This window comes from Lytechinus variegatus, chromosome 2, assembly GCF_018143015.1.
Source record: "Lytechinus variegatus isolate NC3 chromosome 2, Lvar_3.0, whole genome shotgun sequence".
NCBI lineage: Eukaryota > Metazoa > Echinodermata > Echinoidea > Temnopleuroida > Toxopneustidae > Lytechinus > Lytechinus variegatus.
In genome coordinates this window covers 10,770,296-10,786,481 of record NC_054741.1, presented here as the reverse complement: position 1 = coordinate 10,786,481, position 16,186 = coordinate 10,770,296, and the positions used below count along the sequence as shown (strand labels likewise).

The following is a 16,186-nucleotide window of genomic DNA, read 5'->3' as shown; positions in this document are numbered from 1 at the left end:
GAAGGAAGAGAATAAAGGAGAGAGGTATAAAAAGGGAATAGAATAAAGGGAAAAAGTTGGTATATAGAAACAAGTAAAATAAGGAATAGGGACTATATTTGGTAATAAAGACATTGGAAAAGAGGGAAAAGGGAGACAAAAATTGTGTACTTATAGGGGAAATTTGACTATTATTTGTCTATATTTTCTTTTATTATTAGCATCATAAACTATTTTGTTTTTGCACATTATTTTGACAATAATGAGATCGCCAAATCACTGTGCAAGATGCAGCAATGTTCAGGGGTGAATTAAACCTTTTCTTTCTGACAATGAAAAAATAGGCATAGACCCCTTTAGTATTTAAACGAATATAGAATCAAATACAAAAGAAAAAATATAGTGAGTGATGCCATCGTTTTCTACTTTTTTTTAATTATGCTTGTTTGATTTTTAAAATATTTGTATTAAAATCAGCTTTTTGTTGGAGAAGATTTCTCATATCAATGAAAAGTATGTAGTTTTTAAAATAAGTAGGAATTAAGTTAAAGAAGAACCCCCCCCCCTATCATGGCCCCGAGACAGAGGCAAATAAAATATTGTAAAGAAAAAAGAAAAGAAAGCTACAAATGGATTCAAATAGGGGGATGTGAAAATCAGAACGCGTTCGGAAAAAAAAGAGAAAAGCACAAAGGTACAATGAATGAGAGAGAAAGGGAAAAGACAACAGTTAAATTCAACAACATAACGAACCTCTAATCTCTGATGCAAATGCTTTTAGCATTATTTTTCAGCAAAAATTCTTTGTATCAAGATCGTGGTGCAGTGCACCTGCAGCAGCCGGGCGCTGCGCTGCAAGCCTGCAAAGTGAAGAGATACTGCGCGCTAGGAGAAAATTTTACGTTGTAAGAGCGCATTTGATTGGCTAATTCGGCTCAGTAGGGGAGTGGCCTAAAGGGAGTTAATTGAGCGCTAATAGAGTTTTCAGAATACGAATTTGGAGGTACATTAGCGCTCCATTAAATGGGTAACTTAAAAGGAAATTTAAGTGGAAACTTACAAGACTTTTCAGAATACCCCCCCCCTGGGCTTTATTTTGTCTAAGATATAGAGTTAGAGATACAATAGGGTTTTATGTTAGGTTTAAGTTAGGGTATAGTGTTAAATCCAGGGTTGAAGTCGGTCATTCCATTAGCGTGTGGAATTTAGAGCGGAGCAAATGTCATTGGAACAGCTAGATTTGTAATATCTGCATGTATCTCTTGCACTGGACTGAAGTAGATTAATACAATATACAAACCTGATTAATTATGAGATAGAAAAAATAGTTATGAAGCATATTTTCAGATCAATATAAAATTAGAGTCCTCTTTTATGAATAAGTTGAATTTCTTCATGAATATTTAAAAATAATTGAAAGGTTTACATTGTTACAGATTGAACTTTATTTTTATTCATTTTTTTTTCATATTCTTGTCTTGCTAGGATGGTCTATTATCAGCTGGCTATGGAAATCAGATCACACGAATGTGGGAGCAGATTCCTAAGATCACAAATGATGGAAAAAGACTTCAGGTATACTTCTTATTCAGGTCCTCAGATTTTTTTTTAAATAGTGGGTTTTCTTTTTCTTTCTTTCCTTAAATACGTATTTATCATGTGGGACATTGTTCATTTTGTAGATTTCAGTCATCTCTCTCTCTCTCTTTCATTTCATTGAAAAAAAATTATTTACTTGTGAACTCTATTACTTAAGGGCTTTTTACAGGCACCACCCAGTTCCTGGAGGCATAAGGTTAAAGGGGTGGTCCAGGCTGAAAATACTTATAGCTTAATACACAGAGTAGAATTCACTGAGCAAAACGCTGAAAATTTCATCAAAATCGGATAACAAATAATAAAGTTATTGAAGTTTAAAGTTTAGCAATATTTTGTGAAAACAGTCGTCATGAATATTCATTCGGCGAGCTGATGATGTCACATCTCCACTTTCCGTTTTCATATGTTATTACATAAAATCATATTTTTTCATTATTTCATACTTGTGTGAATAAAATGTCTCCCATATAATGAAATAAGTTGCAGCAATAAATATCCAATGCACTAAATCAGTTGTCAATCCAATTTTTCTAGTTCTTGGAGGAAAAAATTTGAATAATCCTAATTTCATATAATAAAATACAAAAGAACAAGTGGAGACGTGACATCATCAGCCCACCTAATGAATATTCATGACGACTGTTTTTACAAAATATTACTAAACTTTAAAATTCAATAACTTTGCTATTTGTTGTCCGATTTTGATGAATTTTTCAGCATTTTGCTCAGTGAATTCTACTCTATTTATTAAGCTATAAATACTTTCAGCCTGGACCATCCCTTTAAGTAATCTCTTTGATAAGCATATACTGTAGGCCACATCAAAGCTGCATGTATCACCAGGAATCTTTGTTCTGCATCTTTTCCACAATAATTTTCCATTGCAACAATAATGAAACAGTCAAGGCTCAGCAAAGACACCATGATATCATGCATGTGGCAAGGCTGCTAAAATAAGATGGACATTTATAAATCTACCTTAAATGATTATTTAAAGTTATTTTTTACTCTTTCTTTCAGATGGTAGTGTGCTCTGCTACTCTTCACTCCTTTGATGTGAAGAAACTTGCTGAGAAGGTGATGCACTTCCCAATCTGGATTGATCTTAAAGGACAGGATAGTGTCCCAGAGACAGTTCATCATGTGGTGAGTGTCCGTTGTAGATATAGTACATGTACTTCCCTATCAGGATTGATCTTCAGGGAAAGGATAGGGTCCTAGAGACAGTTCATCATGAGTGTCTTTTTTTTTTGTAGGTATAGTAAAGGCACTTTCCGATCTGGATTTATCTCGGGGGACAGGATAGTGTCCCAGAGACAGTTCATCATGACGTGAGTGTCTGTTGTAGGTATAGTAAATGAACTTTCCAATCTGGATTTTTTTTTTGTCACTGATTTTATGTGACTTTTATCTGGGAAAGATATTGTTACATATGCAAATTTTAGTAATTCCCAGTATTTTCTCCTTTCAACGTTTCATCCTTGACCTGAAGGTTGGGTTCATAAAGAACACTTCTTTGTTAAGGCCATGTTTCCAATCTACCATAAGTAGTCATATATAGTGGACTTTCTCTCTTCAAAATGATAGACAATAGTCATCATAGCCATGAATGTTGTGGTCTCTACATCAAAGAATGAGCAGGACAGTCAGTTGCATGATATGTTATGTATTTTAATTTTTTTATCTTTTTTTTTTGCAGGTTTGTAAAGTTGACCCGAGGGAGGATACAACATGGCAGAGGAAAAGTGATAAAGTCAAAGTAAATAAAACATATCTATTGATTACCTGTGATGTTTATTGTTAAACAAACAATTTCGAATAAATGTAGTAAAATAGAATTCAACCTTAATATTCAAAGACAATTTGAGAAACATAAATTGAAATAATGTGTATACAGGAAACAATTTATTGATGGTTTTAGCAAAATTTGTTTTTTTTATTTGATGGTATTTAACACTGATGAGATTGTTCCATGTATATACTTTCAATAGTTGTATAGGCAGTTCCGTTGAATAACTGACATTTCTATTCTTATGACTCCTACCTTCCTTCTTCAGATAATTTGTGTTTTTCATATGAACTAGATTGTAGGTGCATATATCCACTATTTGGAATGGTCCTTGAATACAGGGGTCGTGTATATTTTATGGATTTACCAAAATAAAAATGTATCTATGTCACTTTTTTCGTGAAGCAACAAAACAAAAATTAGTTAGAATATTATGTTTTGTTGTCAGATACATATGGGGATTTGTTGTATTCAGCAGTTTTGATTGAGGCATATACCAATATCATTTATAGTAGAACTGATAATGAAATAATTAAAACCTTTATCAAGTTTTGGTTAGTCTAACAAGTATTCATTATTCAAATATGGAATGTATTGTCGATGAAATTAATGAGTGTATCGTAATCATCATATACACACTTATTTATTAAAAAAATACTTGCCAAGCTTTAATTAAAACATTTCAGGACACAGTTTCCTTTATAAAATTCAGATGTGTAATAACAAAGTTTTTCAGAGAAGTTTTTGAAGGGCTTTAATTCAGAAATATGATGATGTTAAGAGATTGAATTTGATATATGCTCAAACCTTTATAAAAACTCAGTGAAAAGTGATAGATCAGTCACTACAAGATTGGCATATGAGAATAAGATTCCAACATAATTCACATAAATAAATCACTTTTAATCAGGCTTCCATTTTGAATATTAATACAAGCCATGAGCTTTCAATCAAGATTATACCTGATTGACTATGATATGAAATTATTATTTTTGTGAATTATTTTTTACTCATAGACCGATGGTGTCCATTACGAAGACCCGATTAGATGGGGCAGTCATGACAGAGGTGAGTTCTTATTACTTCTTGTATGACCTCACTCTCCAGAATGCATGTACACCATGTGGGGCTATTAAATTAAAGCTTCTGTTCTTAAAATTGGCAACTGTATTTGGGTTTTCAATTATTAATGCTACATTTTTATCTCTCTTTTTTAGTCATGTAAGGTAAGTAAACAGGAGGGCCCGAATTCACAAAGGTGGTTTGAAAACCCACAGTTGAATCCATGGTTTATGCAGATTTCTTGTATAAATTACGTTTAATTTAGCGCGTATCGGGCGTGTGTATAAGAATTTCCAATGTGATGCGCGCTTTTGTCACAGTGCGCCAAATTGACTCCTGTTTAATACCATGTTTCGATACGGTATTTTACTCATGAGTCCACTGTTTGAAGAGTGGACTCATGAATAAAATAGCGTGGATAACCAGGGCAACAGGCGTCAATTTGGCGCACTGTGACAAAAGTGCGCATCAGCATTGGACATTTTTCAATATACATGGTAAAATAAGCGTAATTTTTACAAGAAATCTGCATAAACCATGGACTCAACCGTGGGTTTTCAAAACCACCTTCGTGAATTCGTGCCGAGCAGTTTGAAACTCAATCTTGGAAGGACAATGATTTTGACATATCATTTGCATTGCCAATTTTCAGGGTTTTAATGAATATTTGAATTTCAATATTTTACACCCAATTGAAGGTACTGATGCGATTTTTGAAATATGGATGTATTCTTTGTCATGCAAGGATGTGAATTCATATAATTCTGTCTTTTGTAAGACCTAACTTTTATTTCTAATTTTCTTTTTTTGTTCAGAGACTCTGTCTGAAGGAGTAAAAATCCTGAAGATCGACTATCTTGTGAAGGCCATTGACGAACATCGTATGGACCAAGCTATTTTATTCTGCCGTACCAAGATAGATTGTGATAATTGTGAAAAATACCTGGCAACCCTAGGAGGGGGTAAGTACTTAGTAGTGCACATTACACAATTAGGTTATGTACAAAGTTTATAGCATTAGACCTTTTATTGCTGTACAGACATGTTTGTAGAATTCTCATTGCAGATTTGGGTTGATTAGAAAACGGTTGCCCAAAATAAGAAGGATATTTATACAAGTATTCTTTTTGAGGATCTATAGGGGCAATTTGAGCTACAATGGGTGCAGAATTACCAGTTGCCTTGTGTTATTTCACATTCTGGTGCTTTAACTGTGGGGAGGCAAATATGACCAAAAAAAACATAAACTATAATTGCTCTTTTTATTTCAGGTCCTCGTGCCCTACCCAACCATCAGTACTCATGTGTGTGTCTCCATGGTGATAGAAGGCCACCGGAACGAAGAGAAAATCTCCAAAAATTCAAGGTTGGTTGAAGAATATGAAGAACTCTTAATTTACTTTTTGATAATGATGTTATTTTTATATTGTAGCAATTTATACATGTACATTAGAAGCAGTATGACAAAGAATTGTAAATTTGTAGAAATAAAAATTTGGTTTCTGTAACATGAAATATCCTTAAAGCCCATGTAAAACTTCCAATATTTTGAATATCATCTAACATTACAATCTTACAAGAATGTAACTTTGAATCTTTTTCTGTGCATTGATTCTGTGTGAAAAGTTGAATTTTACCTTTGAGGACAAAGAGTGCCCTTTCATGATAACATTTTGGGGGATGTTGTTTACAAAGGCCCTTTAAACATATATTTTATTAAATTAAGGATGAATGATTTTTGTCTCGCCCACCAGAGGTGAAGGCGAGACTTAGGGATCCAAATGTCGTCCGTCCGTCACAAATCTAATGACACATAACTCCACAACCGTAAGTCGCTTTTCAACCAAACTTGGATGGTAGATGGACTTGGGGGACCTGCATGTTATGCTGCAGTTGGAGGTCACATGGTAAGGTCAAAGGTCATTTTCAGGTCAACGTTAAAGTTTACATGCAAGACTCTCTTATGACACCTAACTCCGCAACCGTAGGTCGCTTTTCAACCAAACTTGGATGGTAGATGGACTTTGGGGACCTGCATGATATGCTGCAGTCGGAGGTCACATCGTAAGGTCAAAGGTCATTTTCAGGTCAACGTTAAAGTTTACATGCAAGACTCTCTTATGACACCTAACTCCGCAACCGTAAGTTGCTTTTCAACCAAACTTGGATGGTAGATGGACTTGGGGGACCTGCATGTTAGGCTGCAGTCGGAGGTCAAAGGTCATTTTCAGGTCAATGTTAAAGTTTACATGCAAGACTCTCTTATGACACCTAACTCTGCAACCGTAAGTCACTTTTCAACCAAACTTGGATGGTGGATGGACTTGGGGGACCTGCATGTTATGCTGCAGTCAGAGGTCACACAATAAGGTCAAAGGTCATTTTCAGGTCAACCTTACCTAACTCCGCAACCGTAAGGTGCTTTTCAACCAAACTTGGATGGTAGATGGACTTGGGGGACCTGCATGTTATGCTGTAGTCTGAGGTCACACGATAAGGTCAAAGGTCATTTTCAGGTCAACCTTACCTAACTCCGCAACCGTAAGGTGCTTTTCAACCAAACTTGGATGGTAGATTGACTTGGGGGACCTGCATGTTATGCTGCAGTCGGAGGTCACATGATAAGGTCAAAGGTCATTTTCAGGTCAACATTAAAATTTACGTGCAAGGCTCTTAACATTACGAAAATTTCCCGTTTGATTCTCGACCGCACTTCGGACTGCAAACTGCGGTCGTATACCCCATTTTTCGTTTGGAAAATCTCAAACAACATTTCCAACCCCGATAAACCCATCTTGGCCAGGTAATCCCCTTGTCTCAATTTCACCACCACGGGCCAGCTAAACGAGCGTTGAGCCAAGGACGAAATGATAAACAACAGCTGTGCTATTACGTAAGACTTGTCTGCCTGTAGAAGGATCTTCGGAATGAAATTATTGTATTCGATATTAATCACGTTTTCAAAGGCATATTACATTCAGACATCCAATACTAGTCCATTTTCAATTTCGAACGAAGAAAATCGACCTCGAAATAAGGAAAGTAAGCGGAATAAAAATTACGGTATGCTTAGCATGCAAGGACCGCGATGCATCCCATATAGTTTCTGTCCGTCCAGCAAGAAAATATGGGATGCATGCCGTTCACTCACGCAATGATACAGTCTTAACGAAAGAAAGAAAGAAAGAAAGGAAGGAAGGAAGGAAGGAAGAAAGAAAAAGTTTCTATCAACGCGTGTATACATGGAACTCCATGCACTCACCAGAACTACACACATTGCAATCCATCGTGTGTGGCCCCCTGCTGTGACCGTTGATGCTGGGGTGTATTATCTTCGGACCGAGGTCAAGAAACAGGTGTTTCTATACTTAAATTTCATGCTTGAGGGCAATAGGGTTTGTAGTACTGGGAGAAGAGATTTGATGATAAGGGAAACTGGGGTATACTGCTCTTCAAAGCAAGATTTTCGTCATGAGGCAAGTGTTATTCCATCCCAGTCATATTACAATGAAGTTTCGATACAATTCTGTTGCATGCCCTCGCGAATCACGATATTTCTGGTTATTTTCATACGAGGGCAAGACACAAAATCGCTTTTGCCTTGTTATCCATCATTTCTTATCTTTCCTGTATGTGTAGGACAAGAAAGCTAGATTCCTGATTTGTACTGATGTAGCTGCTCGTGGTATTGATGTTAAAGGAATCCCATTTGGTGAGTTCTTGTGAATGCTGACAATTATCAGTGTTGCGCCACCTGTGTATGAACATTGTTTTTAGTGGGAAGAGTTACATTTAACAGGTCCTTGGATAACTATACTTTATTCAGAAAATGAAGAACATAGTGAATGATTGAATGTGTGAGCGTATGAATGGAAGACTGGATAGACAGACGGACGGGGGGGGGGCTGATAGACAGACAGGAGGATGGATTGATACATATATAACCTATTGGTTGACAAATTGAGTGGATTGATAAAAATAAAATAATAATTTTCATTTTTTTTCTCATAGTTGTCAATGTAACATTACCTGATGAGAAGCAAAACTATGTCCATCGTATCGGACGTGTTGGCAGAGCTGAGAGGTTTGTCATAACTGTATATTTCTAATTTTATTTAGAATTTTTCTCCAACAAGATTTCTTTTTTCAGTCATTGGTCTGTCTTTGATAGCTTTTTTTTTCAACATTTATGATATATATATATATATATATATATATATATATATAATTGTAATCCAGGATGCACCTTCACAAACCACAATCAAATTCTTTCATAGCATATTCTTGGCAATAGAAAATAGCCTTATTTTTGAAAGAGCCAATTTTCATCAATTTCCCCACTTTTCATCAAATCTTAGTACCACCTCCTATTTATAATGTTGATCTTTAATCTAATAACAACCAATCAATCTTGATGTGCTTCTTTTGTCTGGTGAAAAGGAACACCTACTGGTGTTTTTAGATATGTTGATTATTGTATCCTAAGATTTGTCTTTTTTTCTTCTCTATAGAATTTTATTGCCCTGCATTTTCTCATTTAAATGGAAGTGTCCTGGGTGTATATTGTATTCCTTTAAAGTGGTATATAACTACTTGGCATGTACATATACATAATGAATTGAAAATTGGACTGCATGACAGGCATTATACTTTCGCTACACTCACACCAACAAAATCGACCCCAGACCGGTCAAAGTAAGCATTTTGAATGGCATATGATTGGTCAGTAAGGAATAAATTTCATTTGTTTGGCTGTAGCAGTTAAAGAGAAATGCCAGTAGTTGCAGTAAACACTGATTTCATGAGAAAGTCTGTATAACCAGGCTTAATTGTCAGTATATCATCGAGGATCTAGATCTGGTACAGTTACATACTAGTAAACTGAACTGTGAAATCTTGAAATCTACGCTGAAAAACGTTCACACTGAAGATCACCAACACAGATAGGCACACGTGGGACAGTGTATAATTATTGCTGGAATAAAGACCCGACGGAAGTGACCGAATCCGCGCTTATTTCTCAGCAATTACACAATTTCTTCCAGAATCCTATGGCACATATTTTTTATTCATACGAACAGACACTTGGGTGGTCATTATATTAGATTCTGTAAAAAGTCATTTTGAGATCGTTACCAAAACTGCAATTTATCTTTAAGTGCAAATCAGAGTCTGTGGATCAGTTAATGGCCAATTTCATGATTAGTAGTAAAGTCCTACTGGGTTCTATGACATAAAGCTTAGCAATCAAATCAGCATCCTGATCAATTACTAAGCTTTATGTTATAGGGTCCAGGTTTTACATTCATTCTTATCTGTTTTTGTATTTTCCCTTTTTTTAGGATGGGTCTAGCTATTTCACTTGTTTCTACAATCCCTGAAAAGGTTGGTATAATTTCATTACATTTCTGTGATCTTGTGTGAATTTGATCTGTATGTTCAATTTGCAACAATTTGATTTAGGTTTGTTAATATAGAATATATAAGGTACATTTGTTAAATTATAGAGGCTAATATGCATTGTCTGCATGAAATATGCATGAATTAAATGTGTGTTTTTATAGAATCATAATTGTACACAGGTGTCATTAGGTTGGCCAGATATGTGAAATTAATTTGCACTTGTATGTGAGGAACACAAGAGAAGAATGATTGTTTGTATCTCACGCCACAGGTAACTCTGACTTAGTAGAACTTCCGTCAAAGCAATTTTTTAGACCAGATTAATCAAAAGATGTGTTATGCACCTCTTCTAAATAAAACAGATTTTTCTGTGATCCCAAAAGATTCTTCTCATAACATAGGCAGAGTTACTTGAATATTGATATTTTTATGATGATGAAATTAAAAAAAAAAATGAAATTCATCTATCCCTATAATAAATTACCCCTTACCCTGTTGTGAATGAAGGTTGCTACAACACATTTCAAAGACCCAACTAATATTCCCTTGATGTAGGGTTGGGTAATACTCATGTCCCAGTCATGGCAAGAGTTGCTACAACACCGCATTGAAGGACCAATGTGATTGTTGCATTTGGTACAACGAGATGCAGTATCTAGATAGAGTGTTCCTGTCCCAATTGTAAGAGTTGCTGCCACAGAAACCTCACTAAAATTTTATCTTGATGATACAGGTATGGTATCACTCCTGTCCCAGTCGTGGTAAGAGTTGCCGCAACACTGCCTTGAAGGACCAAGGTGGTTGTTGCATCTGGTACAACGAGATGCAGTATCTTGCTGACATTGAGGAGCATCTAGGGGTAACCATTGATCAGACGGATCCCTCCATGAAAGTAAAAGCTGATGAGTTTGATGGCAAGGTGACCTATGGACAGAAGAGAAAACATCTCGGTTGGTATTTTACCCTTTTTGAAAGGGGCTAATTTAGGTCAGGTTTTTAACGATTGGGGGGGGTCTCAGGTGCTGATGAATGAGTGTGTTGTAACATTTTTGAAAATAGTAATTAATGATGCAAATAATTGCAACAAAAGCATGTTTTGGCCTATTATGCACAATAGCTAGTAGAATGGTGATGTGCAAAATACGGATTTCTCAAGTTTCAGGTTTATGTGTTGTCCTATGGTATTTCTTTGAAAATACTTATTTCCTCACCAAAATATTAATTTTCAGCTTGTAAAATACTGAAATGTTCTTGTTCAGGTTGACAGCTCTGATTAAAGTCCCTTTTAATTTGAAAGCGTGGCTGGAATCAGAACCACTAGATCATGAAAAAAATCAATTTTTTTCCAATTTTTTTTTTGTTTACAGGGAGTGGCTACAAGGGTCATGCAGATGACCTGGCGCCGGCAGTATCTGAGTTACACAACCTAGAGAAGAGAGCTCAGTCATCATTCTTACAGTTTTCTGGCATCGCTTCATAAAAAGATAAAACGAGGAGGGTGTTCCATAATCTTTCCTAAAGTTAAATATGACTCTGCGAATGGCTTATATCAATGTTAACCAACAAATGTTAGCCCGACAATTAAAGAAAGTATGACTGTATTTCTATTAATCTCACTGAAATTATGGAAATTGTTATGCTCCCCCCAAAAAAAAAAATTGTTTTAAAACTTTAAAGGATAGTTTGAATCAGCATATTTCAGTTTATAATTCAACCTATATGTATTGCAACCATGCATGCATTTTGCAGGTTGGGTTGTATTTACAGATGAAATTGATCTAAGAAATCTTTGGCTTTGCATATTCCATTTGTCCATTTAATTGCCATTTGTAACTTGACAAAATGCTTGATGTAACAAACTTCTGCAAAAAAAAAGGCTGTTTCCCCAAAGCTGTATGTAAAGGACCTGATGACTTCACATTTGCATTCGCATTTTTAATAGCTGCAGTAAGTTTCACCTCTTTGCATTACAAGTTAAGTTTCTTTTAGCGGTTAACTCTTTTGGGAGAACAGTTCATGAGAGCTAAAGTGGCTACCATGGATAAATGAGGTCTTATTATTTATTATTTTATTTATGTTATAGTTGCCTGAATGAATAATATTAAATCATGATTTCATAATTATGTCCAGGGGAGCGTTTCATCAATATTTTCATCCGACAAGTTGTCAGATCTGACATCTTTCCATGAATTTGATTGGCTGTGAGGCACTGTTCCTATGGTAACTGTCGGATAAAACGTGACATGTCCTATAAAACGTCCGACAAGTCCTTTCATGGTCAGATATAGAGCAGGGAACATGTTACATATACAGTTGTGCTCAAAAGTTAGTGAACCCTACCACAAAATGCACTCCTTCAAGCCGAGTGTTGAATGGAGACAACAACAATGCAATATTCGGCAAGCCCAGACAAACAAACTTTATTGAACGTAATATTTCATCACCTGACTTCACAATTAAATATCTAACACATGGCAGAACTTGAACACTTTAAATATGTTCATTTTCTGGTGAGATTCACAAACTTTTGAGCACTCCTGTAAGTAATTGGTCCCTTGCAATATGCATGTCTCTACTTCTTTTGATGTGAACTTTTCAGGGTTTACCATGCTTTTGTAACACAAGAGTTTGATAGAACTCATACATGTATTTCACAAAGCTTACTAAGTTTTTGAGAACTTCCAAATCATTTGTATGGATATCAATGAATCGGAAGTCATATATTTATTTAAGTAAGAAGTGCAATTTGGAAGCCCAATGGTTTTCTTTAACATGCAAATTAAAGTTTAATACTATTGTTATATTCTCACAGTATTAAGTTAATCTTAGATTAACGTTGTTCACACTTGTATGGAGTACATGTTACCAGGTCACCACACAAGTAGAGATTACTTAAATCCTGGAGGGAAAAGTGTCTAAATAATTTCAGTCATATTTTATTTCTAATAAACTATAAAGAAAAGAAAACAGGAGTATAAAATTCAAGCTTCCTCAGAAATTTTGTTAAATACACAAAATGTGTGTCACTATTCTAGTATTCTAGTTGATTAGTTTATGAACGTGTTTGTCCTAGATTTGATGCTTCACAATGGCTTGAGCCTTGATTGATTCATCATCATCACACACCTGTTTTTAGGAAACAGTTCGTAAAATTGTGCTCAACTTTACAAACAACTGCAAATGTTCCTAGGTACTACGTAAGTTACATAGGGATATATCATTTAGCACAAGAAAGGGTCACAAGTCATGCATAAAGTGTCATGCACCCACACCTGAGCATATTTCAAATGGGGTTTACAAGAACCAAGCTGTCAATTTCAAGTCAAAGTAAGACCCAAATACTTCTGCCAGTTTCAAGATTTCTTATTTTTCTGCAGTGTGCTTTTAGAAATGTTTTTTTCTTTTCATTTCATTGCAAATTGTTGGTTACTTTGCAGTGACAATCCCAAAATCAGATATTTAAAGTTATACTCTTGAATATTATACATTTATGAAGTTTCTACAAAAGAAATAATAGGTATCAAGGGATACCATTATTAGGTATATTCCTTCTTTTTTCTCTCTCTTTAATTTTTGTTTGTTCTTATTGTACTCTTAGTACCCTTATTTATTTATCTAAACATATTGGCTTGTATTCTGAAGTCATTTTTAACTTAGACCATGGTCTCACTCTGTGCTAGAATTATGGGAAGCCAAATGTGTCAAAATTTTTATTAAGTTGTATGTTTCTTTTGTAATACTTTCCTCTTTCCTGATTCATCGATGGTGAAGATATTCATTTATTCATACTTCCTAGACAATTATGAATGATTTAAGAGCCAAATGAGCTGAAATATTGTATCTCTACTGTAAGTGATTTATGTAACAATTGGCTATCCATACTTAAAAACCACAACTTTAAACCCAAGTTTAAGTTAAACCCGACTTCAGAATACGGGCCATTAGTTGTAGGCTTGTCCAGCATATAAGATATGCATTTTGCTTGAAGCAAACCTGTAAGTTTGTCGAGTAGATGAATGGCAACCACATCTAGGATGAGAACCTGGATTAAAATTTGAGAATGTAATAAATGCTTTTTGTCAAATGCAGATCTAGATTGTTTGATAATGTGTTTATTTGTTTTTTGGAGGATGAGAAATAATGTGATGAGCCCTGTATTGCCCCCTTAACCTGCCCCCTCCCCCTCAGTTCTTCCAGAAGTTCACTCAGATGATATAGGTGTTTATCGGTGAAAGTTTGATGAAATTCTTCCAAAAATAATAGAGAGATGAATTTTTATACTTTCAAATTTGTGACTTCTCATGTAATTAACAGCTGCTCCTTGTAAATGTAATATAATTCAATTAATTACCATTTTCAATGGTTCATGATGACTGAAAATATTTTTCTTGTACAAGGGAGTGTGGAATAATGTGTCTGATGATCGCACAAGTAAAGTGATTTTCAATTATTATTAGAAAATGGCATTTTATAGAATGTATTTCTCATGATAATAGGGGAGCTGGTCACATATGACGTAACAAAATTAACAATATATTTGTTAATTTTTTATTAAATTTTGCTCAATATTCAATTTTCTTTTGTCCTGCTTTTATAACATACATCAGGATGACTGTTTCCTTTGATTATTTTTTTTTAATGTTTTGGCTTCATCAGAATCCCACGTGTCAAGAAATTATGGTGTACGAATCTTGAGACTCCTTTATTTCCGAGAGGCCCGTTGTGATTTGGTACAAATTATCCTTTATGGGTAATACCACCTTTGTGTTGTTGTGGATGATGAGGTCAAATGTTAACTAGAGTTTAAAAGAAGTTTTTGTTCAACTTGCTCTTATTTCTGCATCAATTATGGATGGTCACACTTGGTACAAATGATCTTTGGATAATACCACATGTGTGTTCATGAGGGTGATGGGGTCAAAGGTCGTTTTACTCATCTAAGGGGAAAAAGGTAAAATAATATGAGGTCATGTCCATCCTTTTTTTTTCAAGTTTTTGTTCAACTTGCTCATATTTCTTTATTTCTGCATCAATTATTGTGTTTACACTCGGTACAAATATTCATTCGGTCATCTCGGGGTCAAAAGATCATATTGTACACATAATTGATCGCAAATTCAGGCAAGACTCGTGGTTCATGAATCACTTTGTGTGGACTAGACTTTCAAATATAGGGTTAGGAGAGCAGACAGTTGGCAGGTCCTCAAAAAGTAGCTTCTTTCATCCAAGTGATATTCATGGCTAGAGAGGTTGCTGCTCTAAATATTTATATATTGGTGTCATTTCATTGTAAAGAAGAAAAATCATTTTTTCAGGTCATGTTTTTGAATTTATTTAAAGATTTAGTACTGTAGGTGAAACTTATGATCTAAAACATGCTACTGAATAATTAATTTCTCCTGACAAAAGTTGTAATTTACTTTTGTTTGAGCCCACAATTATTTTTATATCATGATAAAGCTGAATATATATGTTTTAATATTATATACGTTTCAAAATAATAATTGGTTATGATTGGTCAAGATCATTCCATTGGCCAAGGGCATAAGCAGCTTGAAAATAAGAATACTGCACTCTGATTGGTCAAAGAGACCACACACCCACCCAAAATCCAATGTTACACTCCCCATGTGGTAATCTCTTCAAATTTCCTGCGCGTGCTGTTTTGAAACCTTATCCAGCCAACCAGAACTCTGGAATTTAGGCTACTCCAAAATTTTATAAATCTTGTCTTGTATACCTTTGTGGGAAAAGTGTGATCTTCAAGAGTGACATTGTGAGAAGTACAGAATTCCACCTTTCTGATAATATAGATATCATTAACTTAAGACTCAAAATAAAATGTTTTGCATTATTTGAAAACTGAAAACAGGGGAAGAAAATTCAGTTTTGAGGCAAATTTTCATGCCTGGAAAGAGGAACATTTACTCTGTCCAATGGAGCAATAATATTTAATTTAACTTGATTATACATTTTTGAAAAAAAAAATCTGATTTACGAGATTTAGCAGATTCAGCCATGAAAAAAAAATGGATGAATCTGGCATATTTGCTCATTAGCAGGGACGTACATAAGGGGAGGGGGATCCCCCCCCCCCCCAAAAAAAAAGGCTGTGACCAAGAAAAAAAAGGAAAGGAAATGGAGAAGAGTAAAATATTTTATTTTCTGAATGTGAAAATCTATCACAAAATTGGATTTGTATAATAAAATGCTGAAATTTTTGCTCGCTCACAATTTTTTAATAAAATTTTACGCAATATGCCTTATCTAGCACCTCATTTTTTTTAGAATGCACATGTTATACATATTGAAATTATTTGACAATAAATACTTTAGTGTATAGATAGAGAAAAT

General features: G+C 34.8%; 1 protein-coding gene across 1 annotated transcript in view; it reads left to right on the top strand.

The window, feature by feature from the left end:
• Window positions 1-11,691, top strand: part of LOC121407300 (ATP-dependent RNA helicase DDX1-like) — a 42,557-nt gene extending 30,866 nt beyond the window's left edge. The window contains exons 20-30 of the mRNA XM_041598289.1: window positions 1,465-1,554; window positions 2,599-2,724; window positions 3,278-3,337; window positions 4,384-4,435; window positions 5,245-5,391; window positions 5,701-5,795; window positions 8,069-8,141; window positions 8,441-8,513; window positions 9,772-9,814; window positions 10,566-10,782; window positions 11,200-11,691. Of these exons, the coding sequence (XP_041454223.1) occupies window positions 1,465-1,554; window positions 2,599-2,724; window positions 3,278-3,337; window positions 4,384-4,435; window positions 5,245-5,391; window positions 5,701-5,795; window positions 8,069-8,141; window positions 8,441-8,513; window positions 9,772-9,814; window positions 10,566-10,782; window positions 11,200-11,312 (1,089 nt within the window). The 3' untranslated portion in view covers window positions 11,313-11,691. The remainder of the gene's footprint in view (window positions 1-1,464; window positions 1,555-2,598; window positions 2,725-3,277; window positions 3,338-4,383; window positions 4,436-5,244; window positions 5,392-5,700; window positions 5,796-8,068; window positions 8,142-8,440; window positions 8,514-9,771; window positions 9,815-10,565; window positions 10,783-11,199) is intronic.
• Window positions 11,692-16,186: the final 4,495 nt, after the last annotated feature.